We start from the raw sequence: 15141 nt of genomic DNA, 5'->3' as shown, positions 1-15141 counted from the left end.
AAACTTGTGTACAAATGGGTAGCAGCATTATTCGTCATAGCCAAACATTGAAACAACCCAGATGTTCAGCAGCTGATGAATGGCTAAACAAATGTGGTATAGCCACACAATGGAATAGCATTCAACAATAAAAAGGAATAAACCAAAAACAAACGTTATACTAAGGGAAAGAAGCTACTCATTGTGGGATTGAACGAGCTACAAAGCTACTCATTGTGTGTTTCCATCTAGGTGAAATGTCCAGAACAGGCAAATCCATCGAGACAGAGAGATTTTTGGTTGCCTCGCATTTTTGGTGGCTCTTCTTCTGCCATGTCTTCAGTGGGCGAGTTTGTGTTGCTCTAGCTAAGAAGTTGGGCCGCTGCACGTTCTGTGAATAGTGCCAGTTTGTTTCCCTGCCTGGCTGCTGTAGGACTTCTCTTGCTCCCCAGAGTCTCTCCCAGCCCCCTCCAGGTGTGTTCCACTTTTCACTGCACACTTGCTAGCATTTGCGTTAATGGCGGGGAAGAAGGGCACTTTCTGATGCTCTGATTAACGTCAGTCTTACACAGGCCCTGGAACCTGTGTTCCAGAAGTGAAGCTGGGCTTAGCAGGCATTCCTGCCCTCTCCAGGGGCAGAGAGCGCTGTTATTTTCCTGTTCCCTTTCCCAGCTGCAACGGGTTTCCACCACTGCCTTTAGGCTGTACTTCTCCGCTGTTCTGCAGTTGAATGCTTTGATTTCCCAGCAGAAATAGGGAACGTGGAATTGGCAGCGTTTCATTGGTGGCTGTCTGCCAGTGCTCTCAGGCTGTACATTTTGTTGACTCCCCCTGAAGAGTAAGGCGTTTTCCTCTCCGAGGGGTTATCGGTCCATATGGGGTTCCAGCAGTTGCTACTGTTAACCTTCTCTAGTGAGCCCCACAGGGGAACTTTCTCGAGGTTCTTCCCAGTCTTCCTGACAAGCCTGTTGGAGAGTATATACATTTATGTTGTTTTAAGCCACCTAGTTTGTGGTTTGTGTTACCACAGCCTTGGGGAACTACTGCTTCGTTCAAGGTACCCTAAGTCTGTGAAAAAGATGCAGTTCTGGGAATTGGGTGCAGGGCTAGCTGTGTTCTCTATTGTGGAGACTCAGCACAGGTCTCAGTTTGCTAGGTCAAGAGGTCGGACGTACTGGGCTGCTCTTCCATTTTGGTTCTAAAGGATCCATGATTATTAGCCACTGCCCCTAATTCCCTCCATTAGACAATTCTGATTACCATGCTGGTCCTGCTGCCGGTGGGTCTGATACCCACCTTTTTTGCCCTAGAAATGAGGTTCTGCTCTCGTCTCTGTTCCCCAGGGAACCCGGTGTCCATTTCCCTGAAATCAACAGCACCTCCCAGTATAACGGCCACAACACTCTCTTAGAACATGCTGCTTATTCCCGGAACAATACCCCAAATTTAATGAAATCCAAGACACCATCTATAATAATAAAAGTGTATTATTAGACTGGAAGTCCTGGATGTCCTTCTGGACGAAGCCATGGCGGCAGAAGCCGAGGCAGCAGCGGCGGGAGCCAAGCCCCCCTTGCACGAATTTGGTACATCAGGCCTCTAGTCAATTGTAAAATACACTATTGTTTCATGAGCTACTGGGGGAGGGGCTCTGGCAATGTATAGTGACCTACAGTAATTTATAACACACTCTTATCAGAGACATGAAAAAAAAAAGTGTATTTTAGGACTTGTGAAATACAGTATTTCTCAAAGCCTTGGTAGAGAGTGTCATTTGAGCTCTTTCAAGGACCAAAGTTAGAATGTGAGTGACCAGATCGTATATGATAATCCATTCTAACACTTCTATTAAGACCTTGGGTTCTTCCTACATTTAAAAAAAAATTTATTGGGGTGACATTGATTAATAGATGCATACAGGTTTCAGGTATACAGTTCCACAGTACATCATCTGTATGTTGTGTTGTGTGCTTTCCACTCCAAGTCAACTCTCCGTCCATCACCACCAGTTCCCCATGGTCCACTGCCTCCTCACTCACTGCGGGCTCGGAAACAGCTGATCCGTGGCCGTGCAGCCCACACTGTGCTCCCGCCAGAAGGGAGCCGGAATAGCCACTGTTGGGCCTGCTCAGCACCTACCATAGGAGACAAAGCCTGCTGCCATCCGTCACACTGTGTGGGAATTCCCATATGTAGAAAAATGGTGGATTCTGATTGGCTACAAAGAATGGTGAAGGTCCATGGTACCCTTCCCACTCTTCCTCCCCTCTGCTCAGGATTCCCCTTTTCTCTTAGCACAGCGGCAAATAGTTGACCTGCCTCCAAAATATAGTCTTGTTCGACTGTTGTGTTAATAACCTAATGCAATTATCCGTTTCCTCTGGATCACTGTCGTAGCCTGTCTTCCCACTTCCGTACTTGCTCCCTTCCAATGCATGCGGATTCTCCAAAGCAGGAGTATGTTTCTTTATAAATCATCCAATAAAATGCCTTTGCTTTAAAGCCTCCGGTGGCTTCTTTTTTAACTTAGGATAAATTTATAATCCTTATTTGGTCTCAAAGGAGGAGTGATGTTACGTCTCATTTTGCTTAGGATGTGATTTATTTCTAAGAGAGAGAGCCTCCTTGTATTCTCAGAGAGATGCAGCTTGGACAGTAAGTTAGTGTCACTTCACCTAGAAGGCCCTGTGTTTTCTGAGCCCTGTCTCCGCCACCCCCCTCCCCACTAAATGCCACTCACACTTGTCTTCTCCTCGCTCTTCTCTCTACTTCGAGCCTTTGCAGGTTCTGTTCCTCCCACTGGGTATACTTTTCCTCCCATTTCCCTAAACAGCCTTCTTGTTATCCTTCAAGTCTTAACCCCCGCCTCTGAGCTCCTTTCCTTAGCACTCTGTCTAAACAGCTCTGCCGCGTTCTCTGTTTCATTCCCTTGTTCATGCCACAAGAATCTGAGGTTCCGAAGGTCTGTCTACTTGTTTCATCGCTGCCTTACTCACTGGAATGTAAGCTTCCTGAGGCCTATGTTTTATTCATCATTGTATCCCAGGGCCGAACAGAGAACCCCTCATTGAAGGGCTCCCTCAATAAATAATTTGTTAAACAGACAAGTAGAGGACCTTCGTTCCCTGATCCCCTGACAGGGTTAAGCTCCTGCACTAACCAGCCCGAGCACGCTGCACTGTGCCCCATTCGCGGTCTCACTGTTACTCCTGAGTAGTAATTTCTCATGTGAGCTCCACTGTCAGCTTCTCCTTCCGGATTGCACGGTTCTAAGCAGGAGAGAGAACAGGCCCGTCTCTCCTGCTTAGAACAGGGCCGTTCAACAAGCAGGCATCTTTACAGACGTAAAGGGGTTTCCTCAGGGACATGTGCCTGGGAGCTGGGGAAGGAGGCCCAGTGACCCCGCAGCCTGGGTCTGTGGGGACAGATTGAAAACTTTAAGGCCCCGTGCATGGGGTCAGAGGAGAGGGCAGGGAGTCCACTGTGGGCTCCACACGCAGCAGGACTAGTAGCTGGCCTCGCCTTTTGTTCGGCAGAGTTTCCTTGACTTGGCTTCACTTTTAGTCTCCCCGTGAGAGGCTTCTTGAACCCCAGAAAAATCTGGGCAGGTCAAGGGCCAGGCTTTCAGGGAGGCAGATGGCAGAGACGCAGCAAGGCCCCTGGATCCTGGGGAAGCTGGGCAGGGGGGCAGAGAACACTGCCAGCTAACACCCTAACTCGTTCTGTGTTGTCCTTGTGAACAGCAACCACTGGACCTGCAACCACAGGCAAGCCAAGCCCGGCTCCAACCACAGCCAACCAAAGCATAACTGTGTCACCGGGGAATCTGAGCACATCGCCCAGTGTCCCAGGGGTGACTTTAGCCCCAGCCCCACAAAGCACAGTGACAGTATCCAGTGGCGGAGATAAGAAAGCAGAGACTACCACCATTGCGGGTGGCCCAAAGCAAGATGCAGGCCAGACTTCTCCTACTCCAACGGCTACCTCGACGACAAAGCCCACGCCGGAAACCACAAGCGTCCAGAATGAAATGAAAACTACAGCTCAGGCGGCGGCCCCAAATAGTGTTCCTACAAACATCGCGACCACTAAACAAGGACTTGAGCCGACCACTCAGCCTCCACATGTGGTTAGCACCCCAACTACCACTGCTGCTGCTCCTCCCTTGACCACCTCAAGCACTCAACAGCTGACCCCGGGCCCTGGGATTCGGGGCTCCCCAGGGAGCTCTCCTGTGGGGACAACCAAGATGACTACGGCTCCCAGGAGCCCAGGGACCACGCCGACGGGGGATGCAGGCACATCTCAGGGGGCAGCTACCCCACCAGGTAAGTAATGCCTTTTATTTTCAAGCGAGAAGAAACTTTTATTTATTTTATCGTTTTTCAAATCCTCAGCCGAGGATATTTTAAATTGATTTTTAGAGAGAGAGGAAGGGGAGAGAGGGAGGGAGGCAGAGAAAGAAAGAGAGAGAGAAAGAGAAGGCCATCGACGTGAGAGAGAAACATCCATCAGTTGTCTCCTGTATGCACCCCAATTGGGCATCGAACCTGCAGCCTTTTGGGGTATGGGAGGGTGCTCCAACCTACTGAGCCATCTGGCCAGGGCAAGAAGAGACTTACATACTTAGAATCTATACAGTTGCTCAGCTGGAAGACGGAGATCCATGCTCAGGGTTAAACATTGTTAAAGACATGCCACCTTCTCTCAATCCGGTGTGTCCTGGGCGGCTGAGCACAGACACAAGCCAGCTGTCTGCTCATGGGCGGGACTCGAGGGTGGCAGTGGAGAGGTATTATTAGAAATTCTCCAGAACAGTCTTTCCCCAATGTGTTTTAATGGCAGTCCCTAAGGAATACATTTTGGTTTGACACCGTGATGCAGGATGCATACGTGTAAAATGCATGTAACACACACATGACCGATGCAAATGTCCACTAATCAGGGCTTATCCTTACCAGACGTAACACACCTTGATATTTCCCATTTCATTCCATTTCCTCTTTCTTTTTTAAGTGCTGGTCTTAATCCAGTAAATTAGTTTCGGAATTCACTGATGGGCTATGAGCCTCACGGTCATGGCCCATGTCAGAGGGTATTGCAGCAGAACTGCTGGGTGCAGGACTCAGGATCTGCATTTCCCAGCTTCCCCAGAGAGTCCAGGTGCATACTGAGGTCACGGACTGTCATGCCGGAGGTGGTGGTCGAATCCCGCTGGAAGAGCAAGGGCTCTGAGTGGGATGCGGCTGGATTCAAATCCTGACTCAGCCACTTGTTAGCATATGGCATTAGGCAAACCTCCGAGCTGGTTTTCCTGTTTATAAAGCAGGGATAATCATGGTACCTGCCTCCGAGGGTTAAATAAGACAGCACCTTTGAAGCACTTAGGACAGTCCCTCCAGGAAGTCAGCGCCTCAGAGCATGTTAGCATTTGCTGCTGACGCCACTATCACTGTTGTTACTTCTTTCATCTGTTCTCACGCTGGCTCCCCCAGCTCACCCCACCCCATCCTGCACCAGGCTGCAGGACGTGCCCTCTGCCTTTGCGTCCTCCTGGTTTGCTCACTCCCGCTTGCAGTCCAGGTGGACTGGGGGCAAGGAGAGGGGGAATAAGACCAAAGGACCCAAGGAAACTTAAGAACAAGAAAGACTGGCCTTTTCTCTTAAAGGTACCGCTCACCGTTTTTCACAAGCTTTGTTTTCCCAACGACAGCCCCACTGGTTACCTCACAAGGAAGACAACCCCTCTCCAGCAATGTGCCAGCCACCACGGGGACCCTTTCCTCTGCTGCCGGGACCTCCCCTGGGGCCTCTGCGTGTGAGCCCCCGCAGCCGGCAGCACCTTCATCGGGACCCTCGGCGGCCACGTCTCCTGTGGGACCCCCAGGCCCCAGCACTCCCCTGGCTCCAACTGCCCCCCAACACCCCAGCATCCCTTCTTCCACCTCCGCTCCTGGGCGTGAGAGGGTAAGTCCAGGCCCGGGTGGGGAGGTGGGGAGAAGGGGCTCTCCCCGAGAAGAGCATTTCTCTTCTTCCCTCCAGCCCCCGGCCCCTGGCGAGGGCAGCAGGAGCTGCCGTCCAACGGCCCTGCTCCCTCTCGGCTTGGCGAGGCGCTGGCTTAGACGGACACACACACACACACACACACACACACACACACACGTCTGGCTCTGACTCTCTGGCCTATCCACGCCCCCGATGCCAGGAACTCCTTTGTCTCACCCACCCAGGGGGAGGAGGGGAGGAGTCAAAGATGAGGTCCTGTCTGTCTCAGCCTGAACCTTAACCAGTGGCTTCTTACAGGTGATATGTGAGCCTCCGGAAAGGCTGACTGAGAAGATGCTCATCCTGAACCTCACGAGAACCAGCCTCTGTGTGAGTGCCTCGCTAACCCCAGCCCCGCCCGATCCTCACCCCAGAGGCAGGTCAGCAGCAGCCGGGTTAAGGAAGGTGGGAACGCGGAAGCATTCCTTCAGAAAGGGGGCTGAGCTTTCTGGCCTTGTTTTGTCCTATTAGGAGGGAGCCCCATCCCCTCTTAGAGGGAGGAAGTGGGGTTCAGGTACCGCCGTGTGAAGCCCCAGCCCCAGGGCAGCGGCAGGGCCAGGAGCACCGGGCGTCCTGGGCTTTCACTGCACAAACTGTTCACATGCTCTGAGCATCACCGGGAGAGCCCGGTCCTAGGTCTCGTCCGCCTCTAGTGCAGTGTGGCGTTGAGTCCATCTCTGTGGGCCTCAGAGGCCTCGAGTCAAAATGAGCAGCTTAGGCTGCTAGCCCGCCCTGTTCTTATCGTCTGGTTTTCTGTTTCCTGGGCCATGGCCTCAGGGAAACCAGAGAGAGAATCTTCCTTTAACCTGAGGAGTCAGAGCTCCTGAGCATCAGAGGGCCATTGCCAAGTTGTTCTCCCAGGCGGAGGGGTGCGTGTGTGTACACTGGGTGGGGTGGCCTGAAAGCCAGAGTGTAGCCTGGTGTGGGCTTTACTCAGTACCTCAGTGGCTGAGCCCTGCGAGTGCAGGTGATGGGCGGCTCACTGCTGCCCTCTCCTGGTCAGTGCTTGTTTTTGCAAGCACCCCTAGGAAGGAGACTAGAACACGGTTTTTTAAGAATGGAGAACTTCAATGCTGCTTGTATTTTCTGCAGTTGTTTCCTTTTGGGTGCCCGTTTTGCTGGCATTTTCCAAGCGAACTTTATTTACAAAAGCACACATTTAGAAGAGAGTTTTGGAAAGGGAGCAGTGTTCCCTGGAGGATGGGCTTCCTGGACCAGACAGCAATCTCATTGTTGCAGGCTGTCACTGGGTGTGGGAAGCATTTTCCCTGTTGCTGTGAAAGGCAGGTGGGAAGCCCTGGATCCTCACCTGGTGTCAGGCTGGGGAATTAGTAAGCCTAAGAAATGCCAGGGCGAAACCCAGCAGTCGGTTTGTGGGGGTCCTGAGGTAAGCCGAATGAATAGTCCTTTCTTCACCTCAGTCCCTTATTCCAAAGTCGGGTCAGAGAAACGCCAGCTCGGTGCCTCCAGATGGCACATGGCAGGACTGGACAAAAGCTGCCACACTTTGCTTCTTCGCCCTCTGCCCTAAGGCCACGTCGGCCGGACTCTGTCTGCCTAGAAATGCAGAAACCCCCCTTCCAAGATGTCCCATAATGCATCTTCAGGATACTCCCCTGTTCCGTGATGGCCCCGCCTTTCATGCAGTCAGCCTGCTTATGGTTTCAGAGGGTCTTAGCCTAGGCCAATGGTCGGCAAACCGCAGCTTGCTAGCCACATGCGACTCCTGAGCTGCAGTGTGCCGCTCTGTTGACTAATGAGTTTGCCGACCACTCGGATAGGGGCTTATTAATCTCAAGGAACAACAACAGCCTATGATTATTGGAATCGAGAGTCTAGGTCAGTGGTTGGCAAACTCATTAGTCAACACAAGTTGCATGTGGCTCGAGAGCCACAATTTGCTGACCACTGGCCGAGGGAATAGGTACATGTTTCAGTTCTGGGATAGATGACCTTGAACCTCATGAGAGCTATGGCGTCCTCTGCTGAGGTCTCTGAACTGGGCTTCAAGGCTGGAGCGAGGCTCAGAGAGAGCTGGTCTTTCCCACTGGGGGTGGAGTGGCTGCACCTCCTCTGGCCCCTTCTTCTTCTTCTTCTTCTTCTTCTTTTTTTTAAAATATATTTTTATTGATTTTTTACAGAGAGGAAGGGAGAGAGATAGAGAGCTAGAAACATCGATGACAGAGAAACACCGACCAGCTGCCTCTTCAACACCCCCTACCGGGGATGTGCCCGTAACCAACGTACATGCCCCTGACCGGAATCGAACCTGGGAACTTTCAGTCCGCAGACCGACGCTCTACCACTGAGCCAAACCGGTTTCGGGGACCTCTGGCCCCTTCTAAGGAGAGAGATAATGAAGAGCATTAGGGTGAAAGGCCTTGTTCCACGTAGACAGGGTGGGGGCCTGGCGGCAGAGAGGTGCACGGGGCGTGGAGGCCAGGGTCAGTCCTGCAGAGCAGCACAGACCTCTTAGCTCCTGGCTGGCCTGGGAACGGCCGCCGCTGAGGCTGGAGTGGGAAACAGGTTCGTGCTGGGCAGCAGCCCTCTCTCAGCCATGCTTCCGAAGGGCAGCCCCACAGCCTCGGCTGCTGTCGACTCCCCGCGGAGTCTTCACCTGTGGTCTCCCACTCCAGGCGGGGGGCCCCAGGAACCCTCAGGACGACAAGCTGGTCACACACCTGTGCCGAGCAGCGGAGGCCAAGTTCAACCCAAGTCAAGATGAGTGCGGCGTAGTCTTGGTGCCTGATTCAGAAAGCCAGGCCATGGCAATCAAAAACATCTTTATCCTGAGTGAGTTGGGGGCAGAGAGGGGCTGGGGTGGGGATGGGGCGGGACACTTAGAGATGGGCCAGCGCCGGGGCTCCCTCAGTTCCCTAGGAATCGTCAAACCGCCCCCTCCCAGGCCCCTCAGGAGTGAGGATACAGCCTGTCCTCGCCGGATCACTGAGCCAGACCCCTGAGGCAGTGTCTCTCCCTCCCCACAGCTAACCACCCGCCCACGGATCTCTTAGAGCGGCTGAAAGACAAATGGGATGACCTGAAGGAGGTAAGGGGCTCCTCCCACGTGCTGGGACCGAGGGGTCAGGGGCCCACCCCCCAGAAGTCCCCAGTTACTTGGCTCCGCAGCATCTCTCATTGTAGAGGCACCTCTAGCAGACAGGAGGGCGAGAGAGGGGACAAGGAGGGCGAGAGAGGGGACAAGGAGGGCAAGAGAGGGGACAGCAGGGCAGTGTCCTAGCTTCCCCCCCCCCCACACACACCCTCAGCAGAAGGCCTTCTGTGGGAACCAGAGAGAGGGGGCCTGGCACCTGTTCTCTGCCATCCCCACCTTCCCCTCCCCTGGCCAGGTGGGAGTCAGTAACATGCAGTTCGGGGGCCAAGGACCACCGGAGGAGACCGAGGACCGGTTCAGCATGCCCCTCATCATCACCATCGTCTCCATGGCATCCTTCCTGCTCCTCGTGGCAGCCCTGTACGGCTGCTGCCACCAGCGCCTCTCTAAGAGGAAGGACCAGGTGAGCACTCCCCGCCCCGGGCCCGGGACCCCACCCCACTGTTCCCGTGCAGGGGCCAGTGAGCGTTCCGGGACCCTGGCAGGCACCGCCCTCCTAGGAAACGGACTCTTTCATGGACAGTCAGAGCCGCGGCGTGGTGGGAGGGGAGGACCTGGGCTTCGGCGTCGGAAGGACTTGGTCTGAGCGCTAGCTCTGTCTCTCTTGTCTGCGTGGCCTCGAGCAAGCCATACAGTCTCAGCACCAGGTTTCTCACCTGCGCACTGGGGAGGGGATCCACCTGGCCGAGCTGCTCTGAGAAGCTTAGTCTGCTAACCCGCCCTGTCCTTACCGCCTGGTCTTCTGTTTCCGGGGCCATGACTCCGAGGAGTCCCTGAGGCCGGTGGGCGTAGGCACGCCTTTCGAGCCAGGTCTCCCACTCCCCTCACTGGGATTCCCCTCATCCCGCTTCCACCCAGACCCCGGCTCTCAGCCCTGGCTGCGCACCGGGCGAGCTTTAAAAAAACGATTCCCATGCCTACATGGCGTCTGGAACAGAGCCTCTGCATCAGTGTATCTGCTAAAAGCTTCCCAGGTGCCTCCTCTCTGCGCCCAGGGCGTGTCTCCGGGGAGACGGAGAAAGCTCTGGCTCCTGACAGCCACTGTCTGCAGCAGAGGTAGCCCGTCTGGCTCCGCCCAGAGAGGCCCCCAGCACCCATCTGAATGAAGTGTATCCTTCCCAGTTCAATACAGTGGGGTGAAGCAGGCGCCCGGAGAGTAAGGTTCGTGGGGAGGGGGAATGGAGGAGAGAGCTTGGAGGACTTTGGAGAACCAAGTCCACTTCCACTCACACATGTCAGCAGGGCGAAGGCGAGGTGAGCCTCGAACTTGAGGCAGCCCTTGTCTCCCGCGAGCCCGGAGGCAGGCCAGGCGTCAGGGTGGCCTCCAAGAGCACTTACTGCTCACCCCAGCCGAAGGGCGGCTCCTGGATAATGGGGGTACCCTTGTTCCATCAAAGGGAATAGCCCCCACAGATCGCCTTTCCTCTTCGCTCCTCTTCACCGCTCTAGCAACGGCTCACAGAGGAGCTGCAGACAGTGGAGAACGGTTACCATGACAACCCAACACTGGAAGTGATGGAGACCTCATCAGAGATGCAGGAGAAGAAGGTGGTCAACCTTAACGGGGAGCTGGGGGACAGCTGGATCGTGCCCCTGGACAACCTGATCAAGGATGACCTGGACGAGGAGGAGGACACACACCTCTAATCAGGTCTGCTGGCGCCGCCGCCAACAGGGCACAGAGCTCCAGACTGGACCACCTCAAGTGCCAACTGGACAGGGGAGGGGAGTCCTCCCCACGTGAGGGAAAGACTGGGGGGGGGGGGGTGTGCGCAGACTCAGAGGGACCCGCCCTCCAATCCCCACAGGGCCTTAATATTTCCCTTTTCAAGCTGAACAAATCACATTCTGTCTAGATTCCTCTTGTAAAATAACCCACTAGTGCCTGAGCTCAGTGCTGCTGGAAGACGAGGAAGAGAAATGAAAAGAAGAGCCAGATGAGGGACCTTCAGGGATCACCTGGTAGAATCCCTCCGCTTCGCAGACGAGATGACCGAGGCCTACGGAGGAGAAGGTCAAGATCACACAGCCGCCGGGTGACAGAGTCAGGATGAAAACAGACTCCTTCAGACCCGTGCTCATCCCCGCCTTGCCACCTGCTCGGATCCCCAGTGCCCTCCCCCTGGAGCTGCCCTGGGCAGGGCCGAGGCTGTGGTCTATGGACAGATGGGGCAGAAGGGAGGGCGGGACCAGGTCCTGTCTCAGTGGGATCCGATTACTTGAAAGTCTGGGTCCCAAGGTCAGTGTCCTACCCCAGCCTCGTCTGTCAGTGTTCCCCTCCTCTTTGCTCTTCTTCCCTTCACTCAGTTTTCATTCCCGTTCTGCCTTGATGCCTTGGGACTCTCACAGGATGACATTCATGACCTTGACCCCCTTGTTCTGAATTCTGGTTTCTTGGCCTTGGCGCAGGAGGTTGGGACGTCACCCACGCAGGACTCCCAGTGTGGACGAGGTCTGCGAAGGGTCTGTCTGCAGTGAGCAGCAGGGGGAGCCCTTCCTCCGGGTGGATCCTGCTCAGCACCCCAGGCTCCTCTGTTCCTTGGGCCTCCCATGTCCACGGGGGACTTCGATCCACAGCAGCTACTGAAGGCAAAGTGTTCCTAGTTTGTTGTTTACTGCTCCTCAGATGGGGTGAGACCCAAGCTAGGGACCCCCTTCCCCTCCCCGAGATCCGGTGTGAATGAGCAGCTCCAGGAAGGACCTCCCCGGTCCCCAACCAGCGGAGAGGTGTCCTAAAGAGACAATCGGGTGAAACAGCCACGAAGGGTGGGCTTTCTCTCTGTGTCATAGGAAACTCAGGGACTTGTCAAGTTGCTGAGCGTGTTGTTGTTTTAATGTATTTGTTTGATTTTTTCAGTCCAGCCCTCTGGCCAAAGCTCAATGTACAGGGAGGCTCTCAGGCACGTAATCTCACTGGTTGCGAGTCTCCTGAGCCCCAGGGGGTGAGCGGTGAGCATTTTAAGGTGCACACGTGGCAGCCTGGAAGACCAGGCATCTGTCTTTTCCCAGCTGTTCTGCCTAGAAACCGTGTCCTCTTCTCGGGTCCTGGGGGGCTGCCCAGGTGTCCCTCAGTTGCTGGTGGCATCTCAGGGAAACCAAATATTTCTCACTGGAAGGGTGTCGGGGGAGCTCAACAGTTAGTGCCGTGGAGACGGCACTTGAGGACTGGGCAGAGTGAGGCTTCATCTGACTTTCCGAGGAGAGAATCCTGTGTGGGGTTCTGCACTCTGCCCAAGGTCTCTTGTTCCTGGGCCTCGGTTCCCTGGAAGCGACCAGGAAGATGGGCAGAACTGCTCAGGAAGACGAGAAAAAGCCAGAACCCCAGAGCAGGCCCTGCCGTGGCTCTGCTTTGGGATAGGCTCTTTGTTTTAAAGGCTAAGAGCTGAGGGGGAAGCTCTATGTCCTTCCCTGGCTGCCCGACTCCTTCTTCATAGCCTTTGGCCCTTTGGTCTTGGGGTTCAAGTTGGGGCACCCATGGCTTTCCCAAGAGCTAGGGAGATGGGAGGCCAACAAGGATCCAAAACCATCTGCCCTGCTCTCCTCTCGTGTGTGGAGCTGGCAGGAGGGACAGCGATGCCAGTTTGGGGAAAAGAGATCTTGTCATGCCGGGAAAAGACGTTGGCTTCCTTTCTGCCCCAGTGGGTTTGTCGTGGCCACTGTGGGAGAGGCCAGGGTTCTCCTCCTTTGCCGATTCTGGGTCCTGCTTCCAAGACAGCGGGAGCAAATATGTCTGAAAATTGGCCAAGGCCACTCCCCCCCCAGGCCTGGGGTGGGGGTGGGGAACAAGGGACGGGGGAGCGAGGAAGCTTAGCAAAGCTTGGTCAAGAGGAATGACTGGCTCTGTCCACGGAGGTACCTGAGAAGCTTTGGGCCAGTCCAGAGGCCCCTTTGGTGCATTCAAATTGTGTTTCTCTAGCCTTTGGGGCAACTTCCAGTCCAATCCCTTGCCGTGGCTTGCTCTTGCCGCTAGACACCTATGTGAAGGCCACATGTCCATGCACCTGTAAAGGCCTTCCCTCCTCTTCCTGGGTTCTAACTGCTGTCAGGAAGCCAGGCCCTGGGCTGAGGAGAGGAGCACGCCGGGAACACAGTGGAGTGTGAACAGGTGATGCCCACAGAGGGTTACAAACGCTCTCCTGCAGTCACACACTGGTTCCCCTAAGCCTGTTGACTAAAGAGTTTGCCGACCACTGTCCTAAGCCATGTAAAAAGCCAGAAGTCGTGACTCTGACGATTGAATAAATCCTGAGGCAAGTGTGCTGCCAGGAGAGCGAAAGAAGCCACAAAGCTTTGGAAGGAGGAACAGAATGTTCTGGAATCGTGAGCGAGAATAAGGGTTTAATCTAGGCAGATTCCTTTCCCCCCTCTTGACAAGGAAAGCTAGCAGAAAGTTTATTTAAACTACTTCTGAGCTTTAGCCTTTCTGACAACATGCTGGAGAAACTGAAAAAACAAGTTCAAGCTGATAACATCTATAGATATTTTGGTAATGTATATAACATGGCCACATTAATATTTACCCAGCACTGTTTTGAGTATTCTTTGGAAAAACATTTCAGGCTTTTTTTCTCTGCACAGGAATGTAAACATCTATTTTACTAGAAATGATATTTCTTGAGTGAAAAGGATAAGACAGGCTGATGACACAGTGTTTGTCTGGCATTGGGCATTTTAACTTGGAAATCGATCCTCCCTCTCCTCCCAGTCCACCCCCAGTTTCCCCCCAGTCTGGCGAGGGCTGCCGTCAGCATGTACTGGCTGGAAGGTGACAGCCACAGGAAGGGGGTTGTAGAGACCTAGTCCGATCCTTTTTTTTAATCCAGAAAACCTGGAGCCCAGAAAGATAAAGTCACATGGTTAGTGACAGAAACTGGATTAAAATCTGCGTTGGAAGCCTGCCCAGTGCTCGGTGCCCCAGAAGGAACCCCCTCATTCAGCACTGCTGATCGAGCACAGGCCACCCCGTGACAAAGGGCAGAATTCCCTTCTCCATCCTGCCCTGCAGCAAGGCAGCAGCAATAGGAACTTACTGTTCTTCTCCACTTTCTCCTAGTTATTCAGGTCTAAGATGTAAATGAACAATTCTTTTGTCAGGAAAACAGCTCCGAGTGAGCTGTTCCATATGCATCTGCTACTAGCAGACCAAGGATCAAAGGGAACAAGATGAGGAAAGGCCGATTCACTCAGGCCTGGTGCAAACCCAACACTGAGGGAGAAGAGGGGGTCGCTATGGCGCTATTGGGTGTGGGTCTCTGTTGTTCGTGGATGTTGAACCGTTTGCCCAGGAGGCTGTCTTGGTGGACAGGGGTCTGAAGTACACTGGAATTTACTGAGAAACTTCTTTGTAAAGGCTATACTTAATTATTGCCATTTTCTTACAAAAATATATTTTTGAAAACTGTATTCTGTCCATTAAAATGCTTTTGTGTAAGCCGGTCTGGTCCCCGTGTTGTGCTCTGATGGGCTCGCGTTCTCCGCTAGTGCACCTGCTGCGGACCCAGAGAAAGGAGGGGAGCTGACAGGAAGGAAGAGGGAAGTGGGGGTCCTGGCTGCTCAGGCTCAGCACGAAAGGCCACTGCCCCTCACAACACTGCTTTATCACGTTCCCCTCTTGCCCCTGCTTCTGTGTCAGACACAATTGTCAACCCCCAGCACCACACCCTGATCAGATATGAAAACACCGATGGAGACAAAAAAATATTTTAAAAAATTAAATGCAGGTTCTGTCCTGGCCCCGTTCCTCCCACAAAAGGATCTGTTTTCTCATCACATGAAGCTTCTGCTTGTCCTCCAGCACTCGAAGGTGCTGGAAGGTGCCTTGATTCTCTTCCTAGGTGGTGTGACCTACCTGTGTGTCCAGGTAGAACTCTCAGTCCCAGCGTCCAGAGGGGAATGTGGATCTGGTCCTCATTCATACTTGCTACACAATCTTTTTTGGCCTGACATCTTTCAGTTTACAAACATTTTTACATTTCTTTCTTAGGAACTATCAGCACTACCAA

At 53.7% G+C, this 15141-nt stretch overlaps 1 protein-coding gene across 1 annotated transcript in view; it reads left to right on the top strand.

Moving 5' to 3' along the window:
* The window catches only part of PODXL (podocalyxin like), a 38621-nt gene extending 27533 nt beyond the window's left edge, over window positions 1–11088 (top strand). Inside the window, exons 2-8 of the mRNA XM_045578668.1 lie at window positions 3723–4307; window positions 5693–5946; window positions 6283–6354; window positions 8661–8817; window positions 9012–9073; window positions 9375–9542; window positions 10589–11088. Of these exons, the coding sequence (XP_045434624.1) occupies window positions 3723–4307; window positions 5693–5946; window positions 6283–6354; window positions 8661–8817; window positions 9012–9073; window positions 9375–9542; window positions 10589–10786 (1496 nt within the window). The 3' untranslated portion in view covers window positions 10787–11088. The remainder of the gene's footprint in view (window positions 1–3722; window positions 4308–5692; window positions 5947–6282; window positions 6355–8660; window positions 8818–9011; window positions 9074–9374; window positions 9543–10588) is intronic.
* Window positions 11089–15141: the final 4053 nt, after the last annotated feature.

The sequence above is a fragment of the Pipistrellus kuhlii genome, unplaced genomic scaffold, assembly GCF_014108245.1.
Source record: "Pipistrellus kuhlii isolate mPipKuh1 unplaced genomic scaffold, mPipKuh1.p scaffold_m20_p_10, whole genome shotgun sequence".
Lineage (NCBI taxonomy): Eukaryota > Metazoa > Chordata > Mammalia > Chiroptera > Vespertilionidae > Pipistrellus > Pipistrellus kuhlii.
This window is presented reverse-complemented; position numbering and strand designations above follow the sequence as displayed.